We start from the raw sequence: 16,893 nt of genomic DNA, 5'->3' as shown, positions 1-16,893 counted from the left end.
ACCTGGTAGAGGAGCACATCGCTGGAAACAGCTGTCACACATTCTCACTAGCCCGAGACACTTTTCTCCGACCTTCGCTTCTTCATCCGTGAGACAAGAAGGAGCGCAGAATGAGTTCTCCCAGAAACGGAGCTCGAGTAGCTAGCAGCGCCCACAGCGTGCGGGGATGCGCTGCGTTTGTGCACAGAATCCTCACAGACGACACGTGAGCACCGGAGTCTGTGATGGCCCCTCCTTGGGAGGTGGGGGCTCTGGGTGTTCAGCTACAGGGAGGGGATGCCAGGCATTAAATCCAGGAGTGGAGTGGGGGGGGGGGGGAAGGGCCCCTCCTTGCCCCGTTGTTCTCCCGCCCTTCCGTGTCCTGGGCATTGCAGCTTTCAAAGGCTCAGAGCCTGGGAACTGGAGGTCATTGCTTTGGGGTCCTCAGCCTTTCCCCAGGGATGGGAAGCCCTGATGCGTGGGGGGTGGAGGGTGGGTGGGGAGTGCTTCCTGTGGCCCTTCTGAGAGAGGAGAAAGTACCCCAAGTGGTGCTGGTGATGGGGAGGCTATCTGGATGGAGGGGGGGGGGGGGGGTGTATAATCAAGCAGAGGGATGAGCCATCCTAGGGTGAGGTGTGGGTGTTTGCATGGGGAGGGCCAGGCTGGCATGGGGAGGCTTTGAGCCACAGCCAGTGTGGGCTTCCAGAAGCCTGCTTTCGGAGGTGGGAGCCGGAGGGAGGAGTAGGGCTGCGTCTGGTTAAGAGCCTGGTACTTAAAGCCGGACCGCCTGGCTCGGAGGGAGTCCCAGCTCTGCTGCTTTCTAGCCCTGTGGCGTTGGGTAAGTTACTTCACTTGGCTTGCCTGTTTCCTTATCTGCAAAATGGGGTGAAGGTGCATACTGTCGAGGCTTCCCTTTTTTCTTTGAAGATCGGAGGGGCTGCTGCTCCTCAGGCTCTTGCGGCGCTGGGGCTGGGTGAGGCCGGCGTCCTGGGGGGAGACCCCAGAGGTGGGAGAGGAAGTCCCACCAGCTGCGGCTGGACCCCAGGCGTGGCCGGTCGTTTGACCCTAGAGATGCAGAGGATGCCGCTGGTATTCCCTTCGGGGTCCCCTGCTGGGAGGAGACGAGGTGCCCGGGGATCCCCGAGGTGCCCCGAGATCCCGGGCCTGCCTGGGAAAGGCAGTGGGCCTGGGCCGCAGCGGACGCGGCTCCCTCGGTGGTGCCCCCGCCTCCCGGCTGGGCAGGTCCAGCCCCCGGCGGCCCTGCCCCCGCCCGGCCGGCCTCCGGGATTGGCTGGTGAGCGCGCCGCCCCCTCCACACCAGCCGCGCCGGCGGCAGGGCGGGGAGCCGAGCCAGCAGCTGGCCGCCGCCTCCTCTGCAGTGCCGCCCTCCGTGCGCTCCGCTCCGGCGGGGATAATGGGAGGCCCGCCGGCCCATGCACCAGAGGAGGCCGGCCGAGGTAGAGCGGGCAGGGCGGGGAGGCACAGGCCAGCCCGGACGCAGGAGGAGGGGCAGTGGCCGTCTGGATCTGGGGAGGGTGGAAAAAGGAGAAATGAAAACAAAAACACACTGGAAGGCCATTGCGCCCCTCCACTGCGCGTCTGGGCGGCAGCTGGAGGCAGGAAGATGGTCCCCGCTGTCCTTTCTTCCCTTGGCTGCCTTCCCCCCACCCTCCGCTTCCCCTGCAGCGGTGCTGGGGGTGCAGCCGAAGGACTTGGAGTCCCTCCTGCGGTCGGCCTGGCTCATCAGTCTTTCTGGCTTCTTTTGCAGGTGGAAATAAAGGCTGGTGAAGGAGCCGGGCCCTGGGGACAAGCGGCCGCTGTCAAGGTACCTTGTGTGTGTGTGTGTGTGTGTGTGTGTGTGTGCGTGAGAGAGAGAGAGAGAGAGAGAGAGAGAGAGAGAGAGAGAGAGAGAGAGAGAGAGGAGAGGAGAGGAGAGGAAGGATAAAAATAAAGGGTCTCCTCGGGTGATCCCTTAATCTCCCACTGTGTGTGTAGCAGCCGCTGAGGGGGAGGGGTGGCGGGGGTGTGGGCGGCCAATGAATTCTCAGGCCTGTGTGGGTTTTGTTTGGATTCTTTTTGCTTTCTCAGCTGGATGGTTTGGGTGCAGTTGGGATTGGGTTTGTTGAACTGTGTTTTTTTGTTTGTTTGTTTGTTTGTTTGTTTTTTAAAGACATGCAACCCGCTACCCACCCCTGCCCCTGCCCCTGCCCCTGGAAATCTCTCTGGAGAATGTCCCTGGCACCGCTGGTTTGCATCCAATCTGCAGAAATCCCTGGGCGGGGTGGCGGGGTAAGAGGGAGGGTAAATTGTGCTCCTGAGTCTGAAGCTGATAGGGTGTCATTAGTCATGCTGCTGTCACCATGGAGATGGCTGGAGAGGAGAGGAGGTGGTGGGGGTGAGGATATTTTGGGTAGGGTGGGGGCTGATGCAACATCATGACTGGGAAGCCGGCAGGAGGCTGCTGTTACTCTGTGCTTGGTGTCTGGGGAACCAAGAAGGGAATGTTACCAGGTGAGTAGGAAGCAGAGAAGGGGCTCTGAGCTTCTCCGTGTGGCTGTCTGAAGGTCAGGGCTGAGGTATTTGGGACAGGGCAGAGTCTATAACTAGGAAACACAGGTCTTCCTCCTGGGTTGACAAGGACCAGGATCAGTAGATTTCCTTGGGCTTTTCCCCTGTTTTCGGGGCTGGGGACCCACAGTAAGTTTGGGATTACTCAGCAGTATCCTCCGCTGGCCCCAGGCAGAGAAAACAAAGCGGGTGGCAGCCCCATTCGGCAGTCTCTCAAGTTCAGAGCCGAGAGGCTGGGGGACAGGTGGGCGGGGGCAGGACCAGATGGGACTTTTCTAAGGAGGGAGGGCGCCCATTCTTGCCTGTCTCAACCCCACCTTCCCCTCGGGCCCCGGAGCCTGTGGGGAGCTGGGGGATCTGGTTGCTTGGGTAGCAGGTGGAGGATCCACTTTGTCCCCAGATGCTCCTCCCTGGAAACCCGCCTCCTGCTTCCTGGGAAAGCTGTGGGAAGCTCCGTGGAGGTGCCGCCTGCCTGGCTGCCTGGGTGGGGACACTGGCAGGGAGGGGCTCTGCTTCCCCACGTGGGATGGGGGCTCCTGGGTGAGGCTGCGGGTGGATCAGAAGCCAGGGTGGCTCCTTGGCTTCTTCCCAAGGAACTTGAGGCAAGGAAGTGCTTGGGGGAGGGAGGGCAAGAGTTTTGTTTCTGGAGCAGCTTCTGGGGGAAGGAGAGGAGCCAGGTGGCTTTGGCTCCGCCGGGGAGCTGGGCGTGCTTTGGAGAGGCTGGGAGAAGTGGGTGATCACCTGGGACCAGACCGTGGGAGGCCCTGAGGCAAGCAGAGGGGGGTTGATACTGGCGATGCTGTGGGTGCGGAGGAGAAAGCCGTGAGCTCACTCCACTCAGAACCCCCGGGTTCCACCTCCACTTCCTCCCCTGGCCTCGCGCTGCCGACTGGGGACTGCGCTGTGAGGTCTGTGGGCATGGAGTGCACCTGTTCTGCCCCCCACCCTGGGGGAAGCAGGACAGGGGATGAGGACAGATGGGCTCAGGGAGGGGGCAGCGCCCTCCCTCCTCTGTGGCTCTCAGCCCTCTCAGCCGGAGCTTCCCTCTCTGCTGGGAGGAAGGACTGCTGGCCGGTTTGTTTACTCCTGAAGGCCCCCCTCCCTCCTGCCTCGCCTCCCAGTGGCTTCTCTTCTTCTTTCCAAGTGTGCTCTCCGTTTCTCCCTGCTGCCTTCTGCTGGCCTAGCACTGTGACCCTTAATGTTGTGGGCATGTAGCAGGGCTACTTGGGAAACCAGAGCAAGCCCTTCACATACATCTGTCTTTCCCCCTTCTCAGGGTGGAGCCCGAGCTGACTGTGTTTTCAAAGCTCTGAGGTTGTGTCTGTGCTTGTTTTTATTGTTGAGTTCCGTGTCGTCGGAGAATCGCCGTGTTCTCTTGGCCTGCCGCGGGCACTGCCAGCAAGCACGGGGAGCTGAGCCCCCTCCCCCGACTTTTCTTGGGTGACCGGTTTGGTGCGGTGTCCCACATCCCCTGGATGCGGCAGTTTGGCTGGTCCTCTTCCATCAGCAGGTCATGGTGTAGGAAGCTGTCTGCTGCGTGAGCTCTTTCTGAGATCAGACCAAGATGCTGTGAGACCCCCTTGTCCTGTGCCCCAATCTGTCCCCATGGGATGGGTGCAGGCGGGGGGAGTCCCGGGGGTGTCCCAGGGGTGGACAGTATCCAGGAGCCAGTGGGAATATGCTCATCTGCTGTGAGTGGTGTCCTGCCGGGGTTTCAAGAAGATCCATGATGTAGGGTGTGCAGAGTTGAGCTTGTTAAACACAAGTTGTCACTGTACTGTCGGGTGTGTTCCGTGTCTACCCATGATCTGCGGAGGAACATGCCAGAGCACACGCTGTTGCCGCCGCCTCCTTCTTGGCAGCCTGGGCAGGAGTGAGTGCCCAGTGCCGAGAGCACCGTGCTGCCCGGCTTGCGGGCTCCCACGCTGCCCCCACGCGCTGCCCCCTGGGAATCCTCAATTGGCTAAAGATGTCTGGAAACTATTTTGGGACCGTGCCCAGGATCTCTGCCTTCGGTCTCTGCTTTTGACCACTGCAGAAATGCCCCTTTGTTGAGAATCCGCCAGCCTCGACTTTCCACACACCGTGGGTGACTCCTCCCAGTTTCTCGCCCGCTTTGCCTGCGCTTCCCTTGATCTCTGAGGTGCGTTTACACGCGGTCGTGAACTTGGGGAGATACGAAGCAGGTGGTGAGCATGTCAGGCTAGGGCGGGAAACGAGCCGACACGAGAGGATTTCGAGTTTGAGGACAGAGAGGGGGAGAGAGGGCTTCCTGAATGATAACAAGAACTGGAGTTAGAGTCCCAGGGCTCAGCGCCTCCTCCCTGGTGACTGAACTGGTAACTCTTGAATGTCCTGGGGGAGAGAGGACTTGACAGGATGGACAGGTGAGTGGGCCCGAGAGAGCCTTCCCCGCACACTCGAGTGCCCACAGGGATCACTGCAGGGCTCTCGCAGCCCTCCTGCCAGCTCGCTGAGGAGGGGCCTGGCCCTGGGCTCCCTCCAGCTGCAGATGGACATTTCTGCTAGAAATGGTCTTTGTGGTCTTGCCAGGTCCCCTCCCATTCCTACCCCCCCCCCCCCACCCGCCTCCCCCAGGCTGTAGCCTGTTCAGCTGGCTGGGGGTGGGGGCAGGGAGTGTGGGAGGGGTTTTGGTTTGGCTCAGCCTTGGGTCTCCCAGTCCTCTCCAGTCCTCTTCCCACCCTGACCTCTTGGGCCTCGCTTCCTCTCGCACTTGAGCATCTGGCAGGCAGCCGAGGACTCCCCCTTTGTTCCCAGCATGTTTGCAGCGTCTGAGGAGGAGACGGCTTCCTTGCGGGTTAGTTGAGGAAGCCTTTGGGTAGCTAGGGAGCAGGGGCGGCTCAGACAGTTAGAATCTAGAGATTGTCCTGCTGTCCAGGACTATGACCCCATTCACTTTCTCTCCCTTTCCTCCTGCCTTTGTCTTTCAACATTTACTGAGCATTTACTGTGTTCCAGGGACAGGCCTGGGTCCTGAAAAATAAGAGCAATCATTGTCATTTGATCTTCGCAGTATCACCAGAAGCAAGAGACACTGGCTCAGTCACCTAAGCTCATCACTCTATGTGGGCAAACCAGCACTGGCAAGTTTTCGTTTTTTATGCAGTGGAGGCTTTTGGATCCGTGTTTGGGGCTGTGCACCTGCACATGGCAGACCACACCCTCGCCCCCAGCTGTGCCTGGCTCTGTACCTTTGCTTGTATCTCTGGCTCAGCGGACCTCAGGGGACTTTGAGGGAAGAATCAACATGCCAGCCACGTTGTCAGTAAATTAGCATCTCTGGGATCTGGCAGTTACAGAGTAGACTAGTGGGGCCAGCAGTTTGAACGGAAAGCGTTGGCGTCAGACGTGTTGGGTTCGAGACGGAGATAAGGCTGGATGGGAATACCGCCTGGGCCTTTCACCTGGGACCCAGCGTGGCCTACCCACGGGCGGCTCCGGCCCCGCAGTCTTGACCGCCTGGGAGCGGGAACCACGGAGGGAGACCCCCGGCTGAGGTGAGGAGGGCAAGAACGGGCAGTTGTCCTGTTTCTTTTCCTCTCTGTTCCCAAATCTGCGACTTGGGTTCTGTCATCGGTTGTGAGGAAGTCCCTTCGTGTCCCTGGTCTTCAGTTTCCTCTGCCTTCCAGAGGTAATTTTTCTCAAACTAAATGTGGGTGGTGGTGGCGTTTCTTTCTTAATTTCCAGAATGTTGCAGATACACAGACGGGTCTGTGAGCCGGGGAAGGAGGCGCCACGATGCAGGTTCCCGCGGCTGCTCCGGCTTTAAAGGCCCATGTTGGTTCCCGCGTCTGTGTTGTGGGGCTGGTGATGCACAGTTTACGGCCACGCCCCGCACGGCATTACTTTAGAACCTCACATCTGGGAGAGCAGAGGGTCTCTGTTTGGACCACTCCACCCCTTTCTGGACATGGCTTTCCCTCTCTGCTGTCCTGTCCATCTTGGGGACAGAGCAGCACCTGGAAGAGCAGAGATCTTGCCGTCCCAGCGGCTCTCTGAGTCCCTCAGAAGAGTTTCTTGCGTCTCAGCTTCTTAGGTAAGGGTGCCGCGTTTGCCCTTTCTTCTCTGCAAGTCTCAGATCGTGATGGAGAAGCGTCGGAACTTGCGCAGCCCCCTGAAGGGGCAGGACTGCGTGTGTGTGTGTGTGTGTGCGTGTGTGTGTGTGTGTGCGCGCGCGCGCGCTGTGTGTGTGTGTGTGTGTGCGTGTGTGTAAAAACGGCATGACTTAGAGCAGCGGTTCTCAACCTGTGGGCTGCGGCCCCTTTGGGGGTCGAACAACCCTTTCACAGGGGTCGCCTAAGACCATCGGAAAACACGTATATAATTACCCATTGTTTACAGTAGCAAAATTACAGTTATGAAGTAGCAACGAAAATAACTTTATGGTTGGGGGTCCCCACGACATGAGGAACTGTATTAAAGGGTCTCGGCATTAGGAAGGTTGAGAACCACTGACTTAGAGGCAGGGGACCGTTAAGGGGAGGCCAGCTCTCCGGTAGATGCCGGAGTGACTTGGGCCCTGCCAGGTGCCGAGGCTTCACCATGCGGCGGCTCCCAGCGATCTGGAGGCAGAGCCCCTTTTCCCTGAGGCTGATCACAAACTGTCCTGGTGTTGCTCGGGACCCACATCGCAGTGTTTTTGATGGGGTGCCTTTGTGCGTCTTCTTCCGGCTTTACCTGCCCCCAAGGAAGTTTTTTCCGCTGGAGGGTCTTATTTAAGATGCTAACGATTAGACAAAAAAAAAAAAAGTAAAGCACTAATTTCCTTCTACCCCGGCTACCTCACCTTAGAGGAGAATTGGGGGGGGTGGGCAAGGGGTAGGTAACAGACTTGCCACAGAAATAGTCCTTAAGAGGCAGCCATCCCAAGTAAGATTAGGGTCTGCGTAAATCCTGGTTGCCTCTGTGGCCTGGAACTCTTGTGCCCTTGGTGCTGAAGTAATTGGATTTCTCAACCCCGCCTCCAAGCATTTTTTCAGTGTAATCCTAACCCCATGGGCTTTGCGGAGGGAAACAAAGACATTGAAAGGGTTTGCAACTTGTCCCTGACAGTGAGCTCCTAAACTCCCTGTCCTGTTGACTGTGTTCTCCTGCTTTGCTTTCTCTGAAGCATCGATACCCACCCCCCCTCCCCCGCAACATCCCCCTCCTCCCAGGCTGCGCCTTGGGTCCCAGCCCTGTTAAGCCGATAGAGTTTATAGAAGGAGCCCGTTCCTGCCAGTCCACCTTCCTGTCTTAGGAAGGCCCCTCTCTGAAGCCTGCTGGCCACTCTGCAGAGGAGGGGAGAACTAGGGAGAGGCGGACGCCCTGGATGGGTTCGGCCTGAGGGCCAGGCTGGGTCCCGGACAGACCCTCTCTACCACACCTTCTCCCTTGCGGGGGGGGGGGGGGGGGGGGGGGGCTGGGCCAAGTCACTTGTCTGCTGGCTTGAATAAGTTCGGGATGGGGTGCAGAGGGTGCCCGCTGAGTGCACCAGGCTCTGTTGGACCCAGAGAGGGAAGACTCTGCCTTCCCAGTTGGGTTCACTGTTGCCCTACACACTGCGCTCTGAGGGGACACAGAAATGGATTTTCAGTGGAGTCTTGGAGGCTGTGCCCAAGAGATGCCACCCCCCCACCCCCCGTTCTCCCGGCACTATGATCCCTCTCTCTTCTCTCTCTGGGCTCTCTATCCTAGGATACTCCATGGCCTCAGCCCATCCCCACTCTCTCCCCTCTTGTTTTGAGCTCAGCTAAGTTCTAGGCTGAGCAGAGACGTCCTCTGAGGGCACTGCTTTGTGGGACGTGGGCCAAGGGCTCCTTGTGTCAGAATCATCTAGAAGTGTGTACAAATGCTGTGGGGCAGCTGGGCCAAGAGAGCCAGCGGTGGGAGTCAGACCTGTGGGTTCCTGTCACACAGCTAGGTAGAGGGGGTGCAGGATGAGGGTGGCGTGGAGACCCCAGAGATTAGTGTTGGAAGCTCTGGGCAGGTGGGCCGTGTGGCATCCCCCTCCTCACTGGCCCTGCCACTTGCCCCCGAGCCAGGTCCTACCTGATGAGGGAGCTCTGCTGACCCCCGCCCCGCCCTGTGGGCTGTCTTCCCACTGTTCTTTCTCCTCGGTTTCCTGTTTTCTAGCTGTGGGTTCCCAGTGGTGTCATTTGGACCCTGGGTAGTAGTTAGGGCTTAGCTCGGGGGTTGTGTGGTTGGAGTGGTGTATGTCTTGGGGTTGTACTGGCAAGTGGTCCTGAACACCCGCTGGGAGCCAGAGCCCTCGGCTCTGTGCCCAACCCCTGGGAAGCCCTCCCCCTCACTCTCAGAGGCTGCTTCCTCCGAGTGAGGGCAGGGTCCCCCACGGGGTCTCTGTCTGGGGAAGAGAGATGTGGAGGAGGACTGGGTGGTTGCCAGGGCACTTCTGCCCTAAACACTGGCTCCCACCCCATAGCCTCCACCAGGACGGGCAGGGGCCACGCAAGCTTCAACTCGCCGAGAGCGTTTCCAGTGGCCAGGCCCTCTGGTTCAACTAGTTGAGTGGTTTTCAGTCCCACTGCATATTAAAATCATCTGGGAGTTTTTAAAAAAAGAACATGTTAGTGCCTAGGCCCACACCCCACAGACTCTGATGTAATTGGCCTGGAGTGGAGCGTGGGCCCCAGCATTTTTCGAAGCTCCCCGGGTGATTTGAATGGCCTTCAGGGGTGAGAAGTCACTGCCCTCATCTTGGGCTTGCCGCGGAATTTTTTTCTCATCCATTGATCATTTTAGTGATAATCAATCCAGAGTCTGGAAAAATTAAGACAGTGAGATGTGTCAGACACAATACTGGGTTGAATGTTCTGTTCCATGGGACCGATCCATGAGTTCAGATTTATTCCGACCAGAATGTGAGGGCAAGTCTGTAGCACATGACGGAAACTCCATGTTCTCCTCTCGGTTTTTAATTATTAAAAAACTGAGCACCCACCATGTACAGCTGGGCGAGTCTTCACAAAGTAAGCACGCCTGTGTCACCAGCACCTGGGTCGAGAAATGAGTCCCCTCACTCCGTTCCCATTGTCCAGAATTCCCACGGCCTTCGGGCAGTCAGGTCCGGCTATGCCTCGTACAGCCACGCGTGCTGGTGCGGGGGCCCCAGGCCTTCAGCGTGGCCTCCGCCAGGAACATCCTCCCGCACCTGTGTGTGCGGGTGTTTCCTGAAGCTGAGTAGGTTTCACCGGCGGAGGGTGCAGGACAGAGGAGCCCTGCAAGCCCCTCCCTGGTGTCCCCTCGTCCCCGTCACCTTGAGCTCCTTTTCCACCTTGGCCTTTAGGCTTGCCAGCCCTCTGGGCTAAATCCAAACATCTGTTTCTTTCTTTCTTTTTTTTGGCTTTTTGTTCTCTCTTTTGAGTATACAGATAGGACACGTTCTTTGGAAAAATTAGGAAATAGAAATAGACAGAGGGGGAGGAATTTGCCCAGCGTTTCACAGCCCAGTTAGCCACCATTACCCAGAGCACCTCTCCAGACGTGGCGCTCTGTGTGCGTGCACTTGTTCTGTGCTGTGTGTAAAAACGGAGTCACGCTGGGTGGGAGCCTGCTTTTCCCCACGTCACGTCACGACCAGCTGTGATGCGCTTTGTGGAGCGCTTACTACGTGCGGGGCGCAAAGCTTTCGTGGTTCGCTCCCGTAGTCCTCATGACAGCATGGTGTGAAGATGAAATGATATTTTTCTTTGCCTCTTGTTAAGATGAATTGAGTTAGTGCACTTCTTAATATTGAACTATCTTTGAATATATTATCCTTGATAATGGGTGTGTTTTTTTTTTAATTGATTTCAGAGATGAAGGGAGAGGGGGAGAGAGAGATAGAAATAGCATTGATGAGAGAAAATCATTGATTAGCCATAACCGTTTGGCTCAGTGGATAGAGCGTCGGCCTGCGGACTGAAAGGTCCCAGGTTCGATTCCGGTCAAGGGCATGCACCTTGGTTGCGGGCACATCTCCAGTGGGAGGCGTGCAGGAGGCAGCTGATCAATGTTTCTCTCTCATCGATGTTTCTAACTCTCTATCTCTTTCCCTTTCTCTCTGTAAAAAATCAATTAAAAAATATATTTAAAAAAAGAAAATCATTGATTGGCTGTCTCCTGCACGCCCCCAACTGGGGATCCAGCCGCAACCTGGGCGTGTGCCCTCAACGGGAATCAAACCCAGGACCCTTTAGTCTGCAGGTCTATGCTCTAGCCCAGCCGTGGGCAAACTACGGCCCGCGGGCCGGATCCGGCCCTTTTGAAATGAATAAAACTAAAAAAAAAAAGACCGTACCCTTTTATGTAATGATGTTTACTTTGAATTTATATTAGTTCACACAAACACTCCATCCATGCTTTTGTTCCGGCCCTCCGGTCCAGTTTAAGAACCCATTGTGACCCTCGAGTCAAAAAGTTTGCCCACCCCTGCTCTAGCCACTGAGCCAAACCAGCTAGGGCTGGGGTATTTTTTTAACATGCCGTTTAATTTGAACTATTAATGTGGAAGTTTTGCATCTATATTTGTTAGTGAGATTGACCTATAATTTCCCTTTTGTGTTTTCATTGCCAGATGTTGGTATTAGAGTCATAGTAACTTCATATAATGATGGTGAAGCTTTGATTCTTTGTACTTTGGGGCAATTTAAATAATACAGTTTAAGTAATAATTTTATTTGATAAGGATTGAAAAATATCTGCTGGTGATCCTATCTGAGCCTGGTACTTTCCTGAGGGATGGGTCTTTGCAGCTTTCTGATCTGTTTTTCCTGTGGCTACTGGTATAAAATGTTAAACTGTGTTTCCCTTGAAAGCAAGCTGTTTTCAAACTTATTAGATTCATGTGTCTATAGTTATTCCTTTTCAATTCTCTTCGTGTCTGATTTTTTTCACTTTCTCACTTTCTAATGTCGTGTATTAATCTTTTCTCTCCTTTCTCTGGTTAGCTTTGCCGGTTTCCTGTAATCTAAAAGTGCACAGATTTGTCAGTTGTGCGTTCTGTCTTCTAAAGCGTTAACTTCTGCTTCGTGTTTATTGTGTTTTCCTTGGGTGCACTTTGGGATGTGCTTTTTCTAGATTCTCAGGTGGATCCTTAGAACACTATTTCCCCTAAATTTTTCTTCTTTGATCACAAACACATTTAAAAATACGACTTTCTGTCTAAGTTCTCCTGTGGCCTCATTGTCCAGGGTTTGATACGTGACGTGTGCTAGAGCTCTTGGGGAGGTGCTGATGGCGTCCCTACCGCACAAATGCCAAGTCCTGCTTTAACCTGACACCCCTGCCTCCCTTCTGGAGCCCCAGGGAGAATCCCTGCACTTGGGACAATGCAAGGCCAGAGTGTAGCGCTTGGTTCCTCTCGGGGGGCTTTGTCCCCAAACCCCTAGTAAGGGACCTAGTAACAGCTTACCAGCTTAGCAGCCAGGACCTGCGGAAACTTTTAACCTAAGCGAAATCAGTTTGAATTTATTACGTAGGACCAGAGAATCTCCCAAGCCCCAACGGAAGTTTTACTCGTATTTAGAAAAGCCTCACACTTTAGCACCAGAGGAAATGAAGCTAGAAGCCAAGGACAGTGAGAGAGAGAAGCGGGCAAGAGGCATCTGGCACGGAGCTCATGGCCTAGCTGAGCGGCCTAGGCTGCAGGTTCAGTTCCTCCTTCCTGCCTCTTTCGTGCATCTCCAGAAGATATGACCCAGTCGGTGTCCCTGAACCTGGGAGCGGTGTCCTAGGATGGAGCGGAGAGAGGACTCATAGCGCCAGGGAAAACAGGAGCATCTCTTGGGCGCAGCTTCCAGGGCTCCCCTGAAAATCCATTTCTGCACCTCCCCACCCCCACACTCAGGGTGTAGGGCACCAACAGTCCCAGTTAGGAAGGCACAGCCTCCCCTCTCTGGTCCAGCAGGACCTGGTGAGTGTGGGGGGCACCCTCTGCACCCCATCCTGAACGTGTTTGAGCCAGCAGAGAAGTGACTTGACTCAGGGGTCATACTCAAGGGAGGATGTGCAGCGCTGGGGGGAGATATTTTTACCCTTTATCTTCTTACCCTTTATCTTGACTCCATAAAGAGCAGCAAAGGCCTGGGGGAGGGTATGGGACAGGGGGTGGAGAGAAGGGATGGATTTTGAGTTCAACTTAGAAACCAATCGCAATATTCTTATTTTATTTTCCAAAATGGGAAAGAAAGTTTTGGACTTTAAATAAAAGTAATACTTGCCCGTTTAAAGAAATCAAACAATATAAATGTACATAAATTGGAAACTGAAAATCCGTCTTTCTTCTCCATCCCAGTGTACTCTCTGTGAACAATTTGTACATATCTTTACAGACTTTAAAGTGAGTACATGACCTCACTATCTTTCCCGCACAAATGTGTTCGTACCATACTTTTCAGGTTTGGTGTTCTTTTTCCTGCTCATTAATATGCGGAGGACATCTTTCCATGCCAGTACGTCTATCTTGGCCTTGTAAATGGCTATGGAGTCTTTCATTTTACAGGTTTATTGTCATTTGTTTCCTGTTGATGGACATTTTCAGTTTCCGCATTTTGCAATTATAAATGATATGGTAGTTTATAAAATGTTTTGGCTATTTGTTTAAATATTTGTGTAGGACAAAATCATCCAAATGGAATTTCCATTGACATTACCAAATTACCCCCCCCCAAACGGTAATCTGATTATATCGATTAAATTTACTGTCCCACCTAACCTCAATGAAGAATGACCAGTTTTTAATTTTTGCCAATTTGGTAGTGAAAAGGATATCTCCTATTATTTTATTTTATTAGTGAATTTTGAGGATGTTTTAACGGTTAACCATTTTTGCATTTATTCTATGTATCACGTATTATATATATTACCCGCTTTTCATTAGATTGAATTTTAATGGTTCATACAATTCTCATATATTATCAGTATTAACCTCTCTTCTATTTTGAAAAAAGTGTGGCCTCTCATTTTTCTTTTATTGTGTCTATCATGTGGAAATTTGATTTTTATGCAATTGGAATTCATCAATATTTTGGCACCCAAGTTTTTCACTTTATAGTTTTATTTTAGATATGTAGAACTCTAAGCTGGGAGTTATTTTACATATAGTGTAAGATAGGGATTAAGTTTTTCCCAAATAGAAGGCCTATTGTGTCCAGTCTACTTACCATTTCCCACAAGGTTTATAATTCTACCTTAAGCATTTTATAAATACTCATATATTCATGTTTATTAGGGCCTTTCCTCATTTCTATTGAATTACTTGTCTGATTCTATGTCATATGTTAGTATTTCATTGTTTTAATTATTACAGCTTTTATATAACAGTTTGGTTTTTTTAAAAACTCATTTTTTCCACAACATTTTTTTTTTTTTTGGCTTTCCTTTTTCACTTCCTTTTCAAAATAAGCTTTTAAACAACTTGTCAAGTTCTATGAAAAATGTTTGGATTTTTCAATTGGAATCACATGGAATTTATGGATTATTTGGGCAGAATGGGCAGCTTTATAATGAGTTTTCCCATCTGGGAAATGGGAAGTATATCTTTCTGCTCATTCCAGTATTTTTGTGTGTCCATCAGAGTCAAAGTTTTCTTCACATGTGTCTTAGGTTTCTCATTACATTTATCGCTAGGATGTTGCAGGTTTCGTTGTTGCTGCGGTAACTGGTATCTTTTCTGTGACATTTTCTAACATTTTCTAACCCGTTAACTGCAGGTATATTAGAAGTGCTCTGGTTTTTGTCAGCTGCTCTGTGATGCCGTCTCTGGGCTCAAGCAGCCCCTTGCTCCCTCAGTCCCCGAGTGCGTTGTCTGTACCTCCGTAGCAACACTTTAGGAACCGGTGTGAGTTTCTAGTTGGTGAGGTGCTCATCTTACTCACTTTCATTCCCCGGTATCTGGCACAAAGCCTAGGATGCAGGAAATCTTTTAATAAATGCTGTGGAATCAGATTGATATGAGAGAGAGAGAGAGAGAGAGAGAGATTGATTCACCTCCACAGTGTGACATCCTAGGCCCAAGCAAGGAGCAGAATCTAAAGCAGCCGTGGGGGCTGTGAGCCGGACAGCAGAGGTGGGGCGCCTGCCCTGCTCCCACAGTACAAAGAAGGTCCTGGCATTGCCCACAGCAGACATCAGGGAGGAGCCCTCTGATCTGATACCTCGTAATTACCCTGGGACTGACAGCCCACTGGTCATTAACCCTCATTAGTACTGACTCGTAGGGAGAGCTGCCTTCTTGGTTCCCAGACGCCTGAAGGCAGCACACGTACCTGCAGCTGCTCTTTGGGGATGAGCCGTCATCAAGTCTGAGCAGAGCTTGCGAAGACCCCCCCCCCCCCCCCCCGCTGCTGGCGGGGGCTCCAGTCTGTGGGCTGGTCTTCCTTCTCCAGGGCAGCGGCTTTCTCCTCCCCTCTGTTCTCCAGGCTGTGGCCTCCCCTCCCCCAGCGACTGTCTAGGTGGACTTGATTCCTCCCAATGCGCTAATCCTCTTCTTATTTGCCCTGTGAGCTGGTGAATGAAAGACCCTCTTTCTTGAAGGAGCTGCCCCCTGCCCTCCTGCAGGCCGGGTCTCTGCTGCCACAGAGCTGGGAGGGAGATGGAGGTCTCTCCCTGCCCAGGAAGGCTGGGTCCACCTGGACCCCCGAACAAGGGGCCCCCTCATCTCTGGGGCAGGGGGGCTACAGACCTGCAGATGTGAGGACCCCTGCTGCTCCTAGGCAGAGGTCAGGAGTCCTGCCTGAAACGAAGGTGGGGAGAAGAGCCGCTTGGCTGGTGCGCGTGTAAGAGAAATGCCAGTCACACGTGATTTTTCTCGTGTGAAAAATCAGCCATGAGTGGTGCCGTTTAGCCCACGGTCTGTGCCCCGCCTCTCCGTCGCTGCTCGGGGCAGCAGAGGAGTAGAAACACTTCCCTGGCTGCTCTGCTAGTTTACTTACACCCACCAGGGAGATCGTGGAGCCAAGGATATATATACCCAAGAGGTCAGGCCCCCGCCCCATCCAGGTCTTACTCCCTTTCCTAGTGCCCACGGGGGCTTGGGAAGCAGCCCAGGGCTGGGGAGCGTCACTGTGGGCCCTGCCTGCGAAGTGCCAAGCCCTCGGCCCCTCGTGGCAGCCTGCGCTGCACCTCTGCCAGCTCTGGAGGAGCCGCCTTCTCGGGGTGCCCAGCAGAAACTCTGACAGATGGACCTCTGTGATCCGGTGGAGTTGTTCCAAGTGACTGTTCCCGGAGCAGAGCGCGCTCCGGCAGTAGAGCTGCGATGCTGGACTGCTCGGGGCTTCAGCTCACCTGTTGGAGAAAGCCTTTCCCAGCCCTGCCTCCCTGTCCACCGGTCGCCCTCTTTCAAAGAGCAGAGGAGCCGACCACTGGCCGGTGGGCCTGTGAGTGCACACAGCAGGGCGGGCGGGCGGGCGGGAGGACTGCTGTCCCCTGCCAGCCCCTAAGACCTCAGTTCACCCAATTTATGAACCAGTTGGCTTCCTCCTTTCCTGCGTCCGCCCTCAGCTTCAGGCTTATTGGAGGAGGGCTCTCAGAGGGCAGTCCCCGGACAACCATAGGCACAGGGTTGACCTCTGGGGGTGGGACCTGAGTATCTGCCTCTGTAGCCAGCAACCTGCAGGTGCGCTGGTGTTTGGGAACCGGTGGTCTGTAGAGGAATGTACAAGAGGCTCTGCTTACGTGGGGGCTCCCAGTGCGTGATGGGGACTGAGAAGACATGCCCTTCAGTGCTGACATGGTTTGTGAAAAGGCAGGTGTTGTCTAGACACCTGTGGAAAGCCAAGAGAGACTAAATATAAAGGCTGTTAAATTTCAGATAAGATCAAACTCTAGGAAATAGTTAAACTTTGTTGTTGTGGTGCTTTACAAAGAATGCGAATTCACTGCGGAAAAATCAGGAAGTTCATGTGAGCAAGTAGAGAAAATAAAACATCTATAATCTTACCACTCAGAACTCCTGTTAATATTTTGGTCTTTCTAGAATAGTTATATGTATTTTTACATTTTAAATGTCTATTGATTTTTCTCTCCTGATTATCAAGAGAATACATTTATATTAAAAGTGATTTCTCTTTAATTGGTATAAAACTGGCATAAAATGTTTTGATTGGCAAACCTTTTACTGCTCTGTTTATTTGTGATCTTCATTTCTTTGTGACTATATTTTGCTTTGCTTTGCCTATTTTTCTTCTGTGTGATTTTTTTATGAATTCGTGAGGGCTTCATATATTAGTGGCATCGACTCTTTACCGGACCTTGACAGGTACTACCAATGTCTTTTACTTTTTTAATGTTTTGGTTTTATTTTGCCAGACTTTTTTTTTTTTTTACATGTTCATATGATCAAATCAA

At 53.2% G+C, this 16,893-nt stretch overlaps 1 protein-coding gene across 12 annotated transcripts in view; it reads left to right on the top strand.

Annotated features, from left to right (window-relative positions):
* Window positions 1–16,893, top strand: part of TET3 (tet methylcytosine dioxygenase 3) — an 86,908-nt gene that overhangs the window by 15,835 nt on the left and 54,180 nt on the right. For 7 of the 12 annotated variants that reach the window (XM_036334080.1, XM_036334081.1, XM_036334089.1 and 4 more), the window contains one exon: window positions 1,748–1,804. The exons of 3 other annotated variants lie outside the window; for them this stretch is intronic. In XM_036334080.1, coding sequence (XP_036189973.1) covers window positions 1,748–1,804 — 57 coding nt within the window. Of the gene's footprint in view, window positions 1–1,328; window positions 1,437–1,747; window positions 1,805–2,395; window positions 2,491–16,893 lie in introns of those variants that run through there. 2 more of the 12 variants (XM_036334087.1, XM_036334090.1) reach the window with 2 other exon arrangements.

Source organism: Myotis myotis, unplaced genomic scaffold, assembly GCF_014108235.1.
Source record: "Myotis myotis isolate mMyoMyo1 unplaced genomic scaffold, mMyoMyo1.p scaffold_m19_p_14, whole genome shotgun sequence".
Taxonomy (NCBI): domain Eukaryota; kingdom Metazoa; phylum Chordata; class Mammalia; order Chiroptera; family Vespertilionidae; genus Myotis; species Myotis myotis.
Note: the sequence above shows the minus strand (reverse complement) of the source record. Positions and strands in the feature narration are given on the sequence as shown.